Raw genomic sequence first — 13,750 nt, 5'->3', positions numbered from 1 at the left:
TTTTATAATTAAAAAAAAAAAAAAAAAACACTCTTCGAGGGTTCGATACTTGGACTCATAAGTCCACTTTATTACTTGAACGCACCCATGCACTTGCGGTATATAATTTTAGTGAACACTGTTCCCAAATTTCCACTGCCAAATGTCTCAATAACATCTGATAGGTATTCTTGATTTCCACTTTCTGATACAGCATCTGATTGAGTTTTACTCTCAGACCTCAACCTAAACACCTTTGTTCACCAGGCTGCTTACTAACAATAGATACAATCCCTGCGGAATTATCAAGTGGTGCATTTAAAGAACTAGCGCCAGGAGAGTCCTCACTTGGAAAATAAGAGTAGGACCTGAGTCAGGCAGTGATAGAATCCTTGCCAGAGTAGCAGGACTTGTCCCAACAGGTGAAGATGTTCTTGTCGTTCTCAACCTTACTTCTTCAGAAATTTTATGTTGCTCTTCTCCACTGGAACAGGTCTCCCGCAATTGACTATATCTATCTAATGATTAAATAAACGATGATGTTCTCTTGATGTCTTGCAAGTCACTCTTGCCAACACCAGGGCCAAATGATATCTCCCCTGACTGTATTTGTTGGATTTGTCTATGACTATGGACCTGTATGCATGTGAGTATCCTCCTTCGCTTCCTTGGAGACTCTGCGACCATAAGGAAATTTATGAAGGATAGCATCCATTACAGTTCGTTGTTTCTCATTTTTTCTCTCTCAGATTGCATGTTTCAGCTTTTCTCCAAGATTCCTGAAAAACTTCATGACAATTTTATTCTCATTGTGTTTCTTGAGGGCATGGGCAGGACTTGGAGGAACATTTGCAGGTATACCATCTTCCCTAAATGCACCTCTTGATGTCAGCAAATGCTTGTTGAAGTCTTCTTCAGATGTTTCATCACCTTCCTCTTCTGCTATAAAATTGGACTTACCTTTATTCTGCCTGATGAACCAGCCACTGGAAATGACAATCTTAGTTAGTCCAAACCTTAAATTTGACCTCCACCTACCATGTAACTGATTTGCGAATGAACACTTTGGATCTTGTAAAATTTTCACGAACAACTCTTTTCTCATGTTAAGTAAATCTAAAGCTTCTAGAAATAATTTTGACTCTTAGGCCGAAGCATATTTACTAGGCCCCATTTCATTCATCAACTTGACCTGAAGAAGAGTATGATCCCTAACCGATTGCCTCCAGTGCTTATTAACCACTGTTTGCTTCTGTTTATCCGCAGTAAGCATTGTAGTCATTTCATCACGAATGGGTCCAATAAACCAGCAATAGAGGATTGGTGTTGTTCGTCATTTCCCATCTGCAGCTATAATAGAATTGATGCTGGAGCTTCTCTAATCCAAAGCCTAATGCAAATTGTGATATCAATATTAGCAATCTCAAAGATCAACTTAAAACATTCGTTTGATGCATTAATCAGAAAACACGTCCCTAATTGTTTTTGCTACTTGTATGTCTAAAATGAGCGATGAGTATGTTCGCACAAGAAATAATTCAATGGTGAATGTACAAGTTCCTCATTGAAGCAAGTGGGTAGACGATAGAAGTGTAGACGGGAGCAGTTTTAACTCTATTTATGTATGGTTTTTGTTGGAAAATTGGTTTAATTAGTCAGTTTGACCAACTTTTGATCAATTATTTAAGTGGGTCCCGTTAGTTGGACAAAAAATTTCTTTGGCCGAGTGTATTCTACTCCATGAGTAGATTAATGTATGTATTTATTTTCTCAGAAACCAGTTAAGGGTGAATGAGAAATTAAGGCCAAAACATAATCATTTGAAGTTGAAAAACTAGAAGAATAGAAATTGTTTACCTCCAAAAATGGCGACAATAGATGTCCGGCCTTATCCCCTCCGAACCTGCACATATAGCACCCCGTCAAGAGGAAAAGGCGGCTGGACAAGAAAAAGTTTGACGACCGTTTGCACTCCGATGATTAAGTCAACGACTGGACGGAGATAAATATATATAGAGTGCAATAGTATAGAGATAGGGGGGATTTGGGTAGAGTATTGATACTTACCTTAATTGTGTGAATAAGTTCATATACATAGAGAAATGTGAGTGAAATGGGCCAAACGGGTTAATGGGCCTAAGTCTAAGCCCAATAAGGAGGTGATTATATAAGCATAATAATAGGCACCTCGGCTGGACTTCTTAGAGCCTCAGCGGCGCTTCGGCTAGCCTATTTAGAGCCTCGACTGGGTCCAATAAGATGACCCAATATGGGATGATAATTTATAGTCGTAAAAGAAATCACTTTATATTGCTCAAGTTCGGGACGTGGGTTTGGGTTCGAATTTGTACCAACCACAAATGTGTAGTTGCCATCCGGCTTGTACGGGCACAAGTTGTCGACTTGGGCCTAGTTGGTATATATATTTTGAGGAAATTTCATCCAATACACCATTTTAAAAAAAAAAAAAAATTTCCAATTTTACATCTCATAGTTTTTTATTCTGAAAATGCTGTAATTTATGCAGTACAAATGAAAATCTAAAAATTCATTCTCTTCCCAATTAATCATTTAACATGCAAAAATCATGCACCAAATAGCCATTATCACTCACCCAAATCCACGCAGTTATCCCCCAATTACCGCTTCAAAATTTATTACAGAGAGAGATGCAAACTGAAAAGGGACGTGCTGGACGTCCAGGCGCCTATTTGGCGCCCCCCTATTGGGGGGTCGCCTGTCACTGTCAGACGACCCCCCAATAGGGGGGCGCCTGGACGTCCAGTTTTATTCAACTGAAAATCCAGTCGCACCTTCTTCAAGAGAAATCAAAACTGATCACCAAATCATTCCTAAGAAATACTCCTCCCATTCGAAATCGATCCTTTCTATACATCACCTTCTTAATTTTATTTAGTAAAATCTGAATCCCAAAAATTGCTCTACTCTTCAATATTTACCATTATGCATGCTGTAATCATACCTCTCAACATGCCTTACATATCATGATATAAACTGTAATCACTCCAACAATGCCTTTAGTATTTTTACAAAGATTAACCAAAAACCTCATTGCTACCTACTTCAATATTTTAGAGATTTCAAACCCCACCAAATTCGATCTCAAGAAACCGATGTCCAATTCCATTTCCATCTTTACGACAATAGATATGTTCTATTTTCTTGTTTCATTTACAAGAAAGCCACATGATCTATCACTTTTAATCTATCTTTCTAAATTATGATAAGCGTAATGTGATTAAATTAATATGTGTAGAATTAATGGAATATCATTCATAATTTGGAATGTGTGAAAAAAATTATGTAATTTTCTGAAATCCCATTCATCCAAATCAAACAAATTATGAAGTCAAATCGAAAGACGGAAAATATTTTGTAAGATTACATAGAAGAAGGACAATACAATGTAATATCACCTGTTACATAATTTGATTGTTCAATTGACTTCATATGATGATCGATCTACAAAAGTAAGCAATAAAAATTTATCAGTCGATGAAACTATACCAAAGGAGAATTTAACTGAGATACAAGTTAGAATTTGTCACTTCCACCATTGCTGCTCTTGTTATAGTAGCATTTTAATGGTTTGAATTTGAATTCCCAGAATTTCAGCATTCTCAATTAATTAATTCTGTTTTCTATTCTGTATCTAATTGTGGTTTTAATTACGGGTTAAAATAGGGAAAGTTTGGATTATAGTAAAAGTGGGAATTTATTTTAGTAATATAGTAATCCCAACATTTATTTTAGTACAGTAGTAGAAAGTGAAATTTTATTTATATGTAGGATAATTCTGATTTTTTTCCCTATATATTTTAGGTAAAATTCTAGTTAAATTAAATTATTTTATAATTAAATTAAATTGATGTATTTATTTATATTATTTAATTTTCCGGATTTTTTTGTGTGCAACACGTGGAATCGTCTAGGAGCTAGCGATTGACTTTAATCTGCCTGTCAAAATGGATTGTGTTTGTTCAAGATACAATTTTTCGGTTGTTGTATTTTGGACACAACTTTCAACCTATAAATAGGCCTCTATATGCCCAATTTCATTCATTCCAAAATCAATTTCGATTTTTCTCTCTTGCAAATTATATTCATTCCTTCTTTCAAATCAATTCCGTGGGCTTGGACCTAGTTGGTATATATATTTTTTGGTAAAATAGTATTTAAATTATATTATTTTATTATAAAATTAAATTAATGTTTTTATTTATATTATTTAATTTTTTTCATATTTTTCTGTGCTCAACGTGTGACATTTTCTAGAAAATGGTGATTGACTGTTAAATTGCCTGTACAAATGGATTTTGTCTGTTCAAGACACAATTTGTTTTGGACACAATTTTTCAACTTCTATAAATAGGCCTCCATATGCCGGATTTAATTCATTCCAAAATCAATTCCGATTTTCCTCTCTTGCAAATTATATCCATTCCTTCTTGCATAATTCATATTTTGCATTTCAGTTCCATATGTTATTTTCACGCATTTTAGTCATCCAGTTTTAGAGAGATTAAAATGTTAGTGAGTTTGTTGGGTCTTGTAATTTGGAGTTCCATTATTACAAGTCGAGGTTGTTGTATCTTGAGAGACGAGTGTCGGAAGACCGTCATCACCAGTGCGAAGTATTATCGTCTTAAAGAAAAAGAGTCAAACTCTTACCTTGACCATTATCATTGTAGTTTATTCCATTTATTCTGTAAGTCGGAATTCCGCCCAATTGTTATTCCGCTAAAAGAAGATTAATTTGAATATGAATTATTGCACAGTAAAATCGATATATTTTCCCAAGAGTTTCTTTCAATAGGAATTTAGATTCTATCTTCTCAGAGAAGATATCAAAATTTTGACTTTAATGGAACTTTCTTAGCTGATATGAACTGTTCAAGAAATCGATGGTTATGAAAAGCTAAAAGGCGGTTTGTGACCATACTTTCAAAGTCAAAATAATTCCTTCGTCTGTGGAACCTGATTATGTTAAGGCCTTTTCTCCTGCACTGCACAGCATCAACATGCAACAGAAGCATTGCTTTTATGACACTGTCCTTGAACTTCTTGATGATTACTTTAATGGATCAATACTCAGGAAAAAAATTCTCTAGTATGGAGTGTGTTTTCTAACGTCCGGAAGTAAGTTTCAACATCAACACTACTTTGCCAGACTGTATAATTCTCTAGTATGGAGTGTGTGTTCTAATGTCTGGAGGTAAGTTTTCCACATTAATACTACTTTGCTAGACTGTATAAGCATGTAATCGTTAAAATTCAGTTGGTGTATGACCGGATTCTGTTACGCCTTTAGTCTAAAATGGGATAGCAGGCTAGCAGCATAGTTATTCAACAAAATCCACAGAGAGAGAGAGAGTTTTCTTCCCACCATAAACAGGTTATTCGCAAGTATTAAAAAAGAAAAAAGAAAAAAAAGAAGCAATAATATATGATGAAACTTTGAAATGGTAGCAAGCACGAAGATTAATCAAACAAATGAAGCAAAACCAAGTTTTTGAATTTGAAATGCTGTGTGTAAAATCGTAATTCTTAAATTGCAGCGCCTTTATTGTTTGAAGTCCACGGTTCATCATCACTCAAGCTCATGCATTTTTCATTTTCCTATTGTGGCATCTATACCTGCTCTCATCCTTTGTTAGTCTCCATAGCAATTCGATATCAAAAATCATAAAACTCAGTTTTCCCAGAATACTGCATCAAATATGGAGCCGTAAATCTATTTTTTTTTTCCCCGAAATTGAACATGTGCAAAACATCCTTCTGTTTCAACAAGTTTCGCGAAAGATGTGCCCACGTTTCAAAGGATTTTGCGTAAAACATCCCTACCTTTTGAAGGATTTTGCAAAAAAGTCCTTTCGTTTCATATCTTTGTGAAAACAATCCATGTCTTATCCTGCAAACATCCTGTCCAACATAACAACCTGGCACACTGATCAATCACAACAACTTATTGCGATGATCAGATTACAATTTAAAGACAACAAGTCAAATTCATAAATGGAGACATCAATAAACACAACAAATACAACTATTGAACAAAAATCGAACATAAAAACTTAGCAAAAGAATGAAATCACAACCAAAAGAGTTTAGCATGATTATATATTATGTTCAGCATCAAGCAACAAAAGCCAACACTTTTAGACACATTTTGGCTCTTACTCAAATTTATTATTCACACACATCAACAAAAGAAATTTACAATTCAGACCAAACTTCAATGTCCTACAAGTGCATTCAACCAAAAAAAAAAAAATAGAGACTGTCCATATTTAGATGATGGTGGTGATGCAAAGATGAAACGCACAAATGAACTGTAAACGCACAAATCTGAGATGATAGAAGAAGGAGAGGAAGGGAATGGGAACAAGAGGGACGTGAAAGGTTGAGATTTCGAAAGGAAACCATGTGTGTGCATGTCTGGTATGTTCTTGCAGGGAGATTTTCTCTTTCTTTCTTTCTTTTTTTCCTTTTTTGAAATGGCCTAACCATTTTACCATTCTTGTTTTAAAATATAATTGAGTTCAGGTGTGCATTTAACGATATGACTAACAGTAGTTGGACAGAATAACATTTTCTACAATGAAAATAGAAATAAAGGTGAAAATGCAAAAATTTGAAATGTGGGGACTTTTTACACACTAAAGGTCAAACTTATGGATGTTTTGGCCAAATAAGCCGGCTCTGAATGTTAAGTCAATTTTGTGTATACAAAGAGATTTAGAGTGCATTTGATTTGCTATTTTCTAGTCATTTTCATTTTTACAAAATATTAAAAATGTTATTGATATGTTATTTTTGAAAATATATTTTCAAAATTAAAAATAAATTTATAATATGAAACTCAAATCACATTTTGACATTTTGAGCGTTTTCAGTGAAAATTCTGAAAACTCTCAAAACATAAAAAACAAGCGTTTAAATAAAACTTTAAAAATTATAAATTCAAGAAATAAAATTGATAACTTTTGAAAAAATAAAATTCTAAAAAAACAAAAATTAAAATTCTAAAGAAATAAAATTATAAAAAATTCTAGAAAATAAAACTAGTTCTAACTATTGATTATTTACATATAAATTTGAGAACTAGTTAAATGAACACAAATAAAAATATTTTACGTCCATGTCATTATTTTTTTGTTATTTCCTATATTTTAAAATTAATTTATTATTTTAATTTTTAGTCTAGAAAAAAAAAGTATTATAAGATTCACCAACTTTAAAATGTATATAATATATGACAATACATTAACATAAAATTATTCTATTTTTATTGATTAATCAAACTTGATAAAATAAAATGTCATAAAACAATTTTTTCAAATTTTCAAACCAAACGAATTTTTTAATTTTTAGTTTTGAGAAATAATTTTTTAAAATGACAAACTAAACACGGTTTTAAAAATCTTAACAGACACTCAATAACAAAATAAGTAAAAGATCAACTCAAAATTCAAAATTGAAAATTGAAACACAAACCAAATAGGCCCTTAGCTATTTGAACCAAACACAACGTACATTAGCACACTCACCTAGAAAAATAATATGCTCCAAATAATAAATATTAAAATTTGGAAAAGTAATTTCATACTTCAATTTCTTTTATTGATGAACGAATGAAACGAGAAAAAAGCAAACTCTTAATGGTATCCTTGACCTTGAATGTATTGTTTCGACTGGAATTGATTAAAGCCTTGTCTGAAAATCATTATTTTCGAACTTTTTTTTACATACTTATTTTCAGCCATATATTTATACAATAAAATATTCTGCACTTAAACACGAAACTTTTTTCTATTTTTCAATCACACATTCTCCTAAAAATCAATATTCAAAACTTTATTTTCCCCAAATAATGGTTGTTAAATAGGGACCAAATGTTATTGATCTGTATACATTTCATATTCACTCGTTAGTAATTGATGAATCTGTTTGATATAGAATTTTTTGAGATAAATTTTAAGAAAAGTGATGTTTTTGGATAATGCGCCGATAAACCATAGGAAAATTATGGATCTATAAATACAAAATTATTTTATTAAAAAATGTTGTTGAAAATGAGTGTAAAAAAAATAAAAAAATACATATTCTCAGTTTGAATATGAGATTCATAAGTGAGCCAAAGAGGAAAGAGAAAAACTAAATACGTTTCACGCACAAGCAAAGAGTGGTCTTGAAAGTGCAAACTTAGCACCGTTTATGTCACAATATATGACATTAAATGGTAATTTCAATTTAATGTAAAAATATGAGATCAATTTAATTAAAATTATACTCCCTCTTTTCCAATTATATAAAATGAGTTTTCTTTCTCTTATCCCAAATAAGCCTGGGCAAAAAGATCGAAAAACCGACCAAACCAATCAAACTGAACCGATTCGAGTCAATTCAGGTTGATTCGATGCAAGTAATTAGTTTGGTTTGGTTTTTTTAAACAAAACAATGGTGGTTTGGTTCAATCATGGTTTAAAGTCTTAAACTGTTGGTTAATCGAACCAACCCAACCCATTTATATATTCACCTTTTTTTTATTTGATTTACGAAAAATAAAAACCAAAAGATAAACTTTAATATCATAATTATATCTCAATTCCCTCCAATATATGGTGTTGCCGGTAAGTAATAGCACTAAAAACTTTCTTTCACATGCTTATTATGTTATACTTAGCATTTTTTTCCATATTCAAGCAGTCATATTATATAATATTAAAAAAAATTAAGTTTTCTGTTGATCCATCTCTATTAGTCTGATTTTATTTATTAATCAATAATTCTTATAATATAAAATTATTTGATTATTTTAGTTCTTGCAATCTAAGTGTGCCCAAAATTCAGACAATATATTTTTAAAAAAATTAATTTGGACTAAAAGTCCAAACTGAACCAATTCAAAACCAAACCAATCTCATTTGGTTTGGTTTGGTTCGGTTTAAAAGTTAGAGTGGGTTGGTTTGACTTGAAATTTGCTCAAACCGACTAATTAGGTTTTGGTTTTGGTTTTGGGTTGGAGTCGAAACCGACCAAACCAAACTGCGCCCAAGCCTAGTCCCAAATATATAGGTCTGTTTCTTAAATTAGAAATTTTTTTTTTGTTCTTTTACCAATATACCCTTATTCAATTTTCCCACTTAATATGCCAACTTCTTGAAATCATCCAAATACATACATTTCTCACTTCTTGAAAACATGAAACAATTCTCATTTTTTTCTTCTTCAAATTAAATCATTCAATTTTTTTACTAATTCCAACAATAATTTACTACTACATACTGAAAATTAAATAGAGGTAAACTAGGAAAGATTTTGATAAAAATTAATTTTTCAATGACATTAAAGAAGATTTCTTAACCCGTGTGAAAAAGAAACAAGTCTATATAATTGGAATGGAATGAGTATTTAATATCATGTAGATTAACGTTAAACATTAATAACATAATATTACTCTTTTCAAACGTCCAATGTAAGTGATGTATCTTAAAGTTCAAAGAGGAGTGCTACTTATCACTAAATAATTGGTTTTAGTAACTATTTATGTTAATTGAAGCACTAAAGTTTTACACGAGAATAGGTTCAAACGTTCTCGCCTTAGTTGTAGAATAATCTATTTCTCGAAATCATGATAAATGTTCAAATGGAAAGCTCGATAATTCTTCCTGTCTCCTGTTCAAGTCCTAACACTCTTAGGTGTGGTAGATTGACTACCTTCGAGTCATGATCATGGTCGAGTTCATTAGGATTGATGCTCCATTTATTTTCTATATAGTATCACTATATGTTATCAAGCGCGGAGCCAGCACCCAACGAGGGGGCACGACCGCGTGTGTCGGCTCTGTCGGAATCTGCAAAGCGGCCGGGTCAGTGCCTCAGTGGTTGCCCACTCGCCTAGGGAAGAAAAAGGAAGATGAAAGCCCCCTTTTTTTTTGGGTTTGAGCTTCAGCTTCAGCAGTAAATATTAAATTTTGGGGGTTTGAGCCTCTTATTATTTAGCCCAAATGTCAAATGAATTTATCCAATATATCAACCCATAATACCTATTTCATTTCAATCGTGGGCAGCAAGAATTGTGAATTTCCCCCAAATGCCAAACCCTTTTCCTCGAGTCGACCTCACTTCTTCTTTCTCCAAATCCACACCACACGACCTAGGCTAGCTCCAGACTCCAGGAGGCAGACTGCAGACAGTATACTCCATCAAAGAACATGTCGTTCTGCTGGCAGCTGCAATGAACGCCGAAGTACCAAACGTCGAAGTGTTAAACGCCTGAACAGACAATGAACTCCATTAGACTGGTGACTCTTTCTTTCCCTCTTTATTTTATTTTATTTTTGTTTTGGTTTTGTTCTATTTTGTTTTAGCTATTTCGATTTTGTTCGATTTTGTTTTGCCCCTGCTACTGTACTGCCTACGGTGACTGTGAGTCTTCCTATTTTGTTTTTATTTTGTTCTATCTTGGAGTTGTTGATGTTGAGCATTGAATAATTTAATATTAATTATGTTATGATTTATTCATTTGGAAATTTATGTTTGCGAATTGTGATTTATAAATTATGATAAGTAATTTATGTTTTATCATGATGAGTTATGATTATTGATTTGGAAATTTATGTTTACGAAATTGTATTTGCGAACTGTGCTTTGTGATAAGTAATTTATGTTTTAATGAGGAATGAATAATGATTTGGGAATTTTCATTTAGGAAATTAGGATAAGTAATTTATGTTTAATTGAAAAGATGTTGGCCACTCAATTCAACCCATGTGTTGGTTATTTTTTTAATCAATTGTAATTGAAAAATAAATTGGGACATTTTGCAGATTATAGAACTATTTTTTCAACCAAAACGAAAGTCCATACCCAATTCTTCTACTTCTAGTTGTGCATCTAGTCCCGCCATTGATTCTAGTCGAGCACAAGAGTTATTGAAAAACACAAAGAAGCCCCGGGTTCAATTTAATGTGGATGATCTTGTATCTGATCTAGGGATACGCCTCCTTATCGAGTCATATGATCCTAATATCAGAGATGATGTTAGGTTGGCATACTTGGAGAAGGGTCCTTGTCAACTATATAGACATGATATTTCAAGAAGACGGATGGGGAATGCTAATAGATGTTTTCGAAAAGAATGGTTATCCGAATTTTATTGGTTGGAATATAGTATAAAAAAGGATGCGACGTACTGTTTGCATTGCAACTTTTCAAACCCGATAGAGGGGGTCAAGGGGTGGCCATATATTTACTAAAACCGATTTTAGGGATTGGAAGCACAAAAAGACATTCAAAGATCATGTAGGTCTCTTTGATAGTGCTCATAATCAAGCTTTTGCAAAGTGTACCAACTTGATGAATCAAAAGTAAAGTATCTCCTATATTATTTCTAGCCAAAGTAGTAGTCAACAACAAAGTAATAGTACCAGGATGACTACGGTGCTAGATTGTACAAGACTCCTCTTGATGCAAGGATTGTCATTTCATGGTCATGATGAATCGAAAGAGTCTACTAATAAAGAAAATCTAATTGAGTTACTGAACTAGTATGCAGCTCGTTGTAAGGAAATTAAAGAAGTATTATTTAGTAAAGCTCCTGGAAATGACAAATGACTTCACCAACCATCCAAAAAGATTTGATTAATTGTTGTGCCGTAGAGACGATGAGGGTTATTATCAATGAGATAGGTGATTCTTTGTTTTCAATTTTGATTGATGAGACTCGTGATAATTCTATGAAAGAACAAATGACAGTTGTTTTGAGGTTTGTTGACAAAAGTCGGCAAGTGAAGTAGCGTTTTTTGGGTATGTCCCATGTCACTAATACTTGTGCCCAATCACTAAAAGATGTCATTGATGCAATGTTTTCTACACATGGGTTGAGCATATCTAGCCTGAGAGGTCAAGGCTATGATGGAGCAAGTAATATGTAAGGTGAGTTTAATGGGTTGAAAGCTTTAATTCTAAAAGAGAACCCACATATTATGTACGTTCATTGCTTTGCTCACAAGCTTCAGTTGGCAATTGTATCTGTGGCATGTAGGAATTGTATGCTTGGTGATTTTTTCGACATACTTGCTATTATTGTGAATTTGGTTGGTACATCATGTAAGCGTGTAGATGCTCTTCGAACAAGTTATCAAGCTAATATTCTGGAGAAGCTTAATATTGGGGAACTTACTGGTAGAAGTGGTCAATTTCAAGAAATGAGTTTGGCACGCCCAGGTGATACTAGGTGGGGCTCACATCTATTGACAATTACTCGTTTCATTAATATGTTTCATGCTATCATAGATGTTCTTGAAAATATATCAGAAGATGGCGTACATTCAGATAAAAAATCTTCAACCGTAAGATAGATGAACGCTATGCAAGATTTTGAGTCTGTGTTCAGTCTTCACTTTATGTTTGAAATTCTTGCAGTTACAGACGACCTTTCACAAGTTTTACAGAAAAAGGATCAGGTTATTCAAAATGCTATGAGGTTATTGAATTTGTGTAAGTGTGCATTGCTGAACCTGAGAGAGAAAGGTTGGGATACTTTGTTGAGTAAGGTGATTGAGTTTTGTGTTGATAGACATAATTTAGTGCCCAATATGGAGGATATTATAGTAGTGAACGGTCGACCTAGATGTGTAGCTCAGCGGTGACTTATTTTCATTGCTTTTATGTTGATTTGTATTGTCATGTGATAGACTCAATCTTGCAAGAGTTGAATGATCGTTTTTCAGAAACAACTATTGAGCTCTTTACTTGCATTTTATATTTAAGTCCAATAGATTCATTTGCAGCTTTTGATAAGGATAAATTGCTACGTCTTGCTCAGTTCTATCCTTTGGACTTCAATAGTGAAGAACTTTTATTACTTAAACCTCAACTTGATAAATTTCTTTTGCTTTTGAGAATAGACGAAGCTTTTTTAATCTCAATAGCATATTTTGTGTAGCTCAGAAGTTGGTTAAAACTAGAAGCGCCTATTATTTTCCATTGGTTTATAGGCTGCTCACCTTGGCTTTGATATTACTTGTGGCAACTGCAAGTGTTGAAAGAGTATTTTCTGCTATGAATCTAATCAAGAATGACTTGCGCAACTAAATGGGAGATGACTGGTTGAATGACAATTTGGTGGTTTACATGGAGAAAGCTATTTTTAAAAAACTTGAGAATGAGGAAATATTGCAACGTTTTCAAATCATGAGATCCCGTAGAATGCAGTTGTCTAAGTTTACAGTTACAAAGTAATTGAGTAAGGTTGTATCGTATTCTTTTTACTATTTTGGGTTGTATTGAAGTATATTTTCATCTGTATACGATTTTGACGTTTTAGTTCATTTACATATATATTGAATAACTTTTAATATTATATAACCAAATTTTATTAAACGATCGAATTATTATAATTGTCGACGGTCAACGATCAACGGTCAACACGCCCTAGCTGGACTTCGATCCTGGATTCACCAATGTAATTAGTATAGAGACTATATATAAAATGACTATTGTTGCTTTATAACGATAGTATAGATATGAGAGAATGTATTTTATCAGTGTATATTTCCTTCTCACAAGGGACAATCTAATGCATTCCCACATCTTAATTATGCACAAAACTTTCATCTTCTGGTTGCAAATTATAAGATTTGAGTCAACGCAATTAAACACCAATCAATGAACTAATCACATCTTAAATTAGGGAGATGCCCTATTTTGATTGTCTATGTTTGAGAAATAAATAGTAAAATTC

The 13,750-nt window shown here is 33.0% G+C and overlaps 1 protein-coding gene across 1 annotated transcript; it reads left to right on the top strand.

The window, feature by feature from the left end:
* Positions 1-12,365: 12,365 nt before the first annotated feature.
* LOC111375939 lies at positions 12,366-13,101 on the top strand. The gene is made up of 2 exons (XM_022998859.1): positions 12,366-12,652; positions 12,915-13,101. The coding sequence occupies exons 1-2, from the start codon at positions 12,366-12,368 to the stop codon at positions 13,099-13,101; spliced, it is 474 nt and encodes a 157-aa protein (XP_022854627.1).
* Positions 13,102-13,750: the final 649 nt, after the last annotated feature.

The sequence above is a fragment of the Olea europaea genome, unplaced genomic scaffold (assembly GCF_002742605.1).
Source record: "Olea europaea var. sylvestris unplaced genomic scaffold, O_europaea_v1 scaffold1433, whole genome shotgun sequence".
NCBI classification, from domain to species: domain Eukaryota; kingdom Viridiplantae; phylum Streptophyta; class Magnoliopsida; order Lamiales; family Oleaceae; genus Olea; species Olea europaea.
This window is presented reverse-complemented; position numbering and strand designations above follow the sequence as displayed.

Coding starts and splice junctions, on each gene's coding strand:
- LOC111375939 (XM_022998859.1), top strand. CDS start 12,366: ATGAACGCTATGCAAGATTTTGAGTCTGTGTTCAGTCTTCACTTTATG. Junction 12,653..12,914: donor CCTAGATGTGTAGCTCAGCG/GTGACTTATTTT, acceptor TTTTGAGAATAG/ACGAAGCTTTTTTAATCTCA.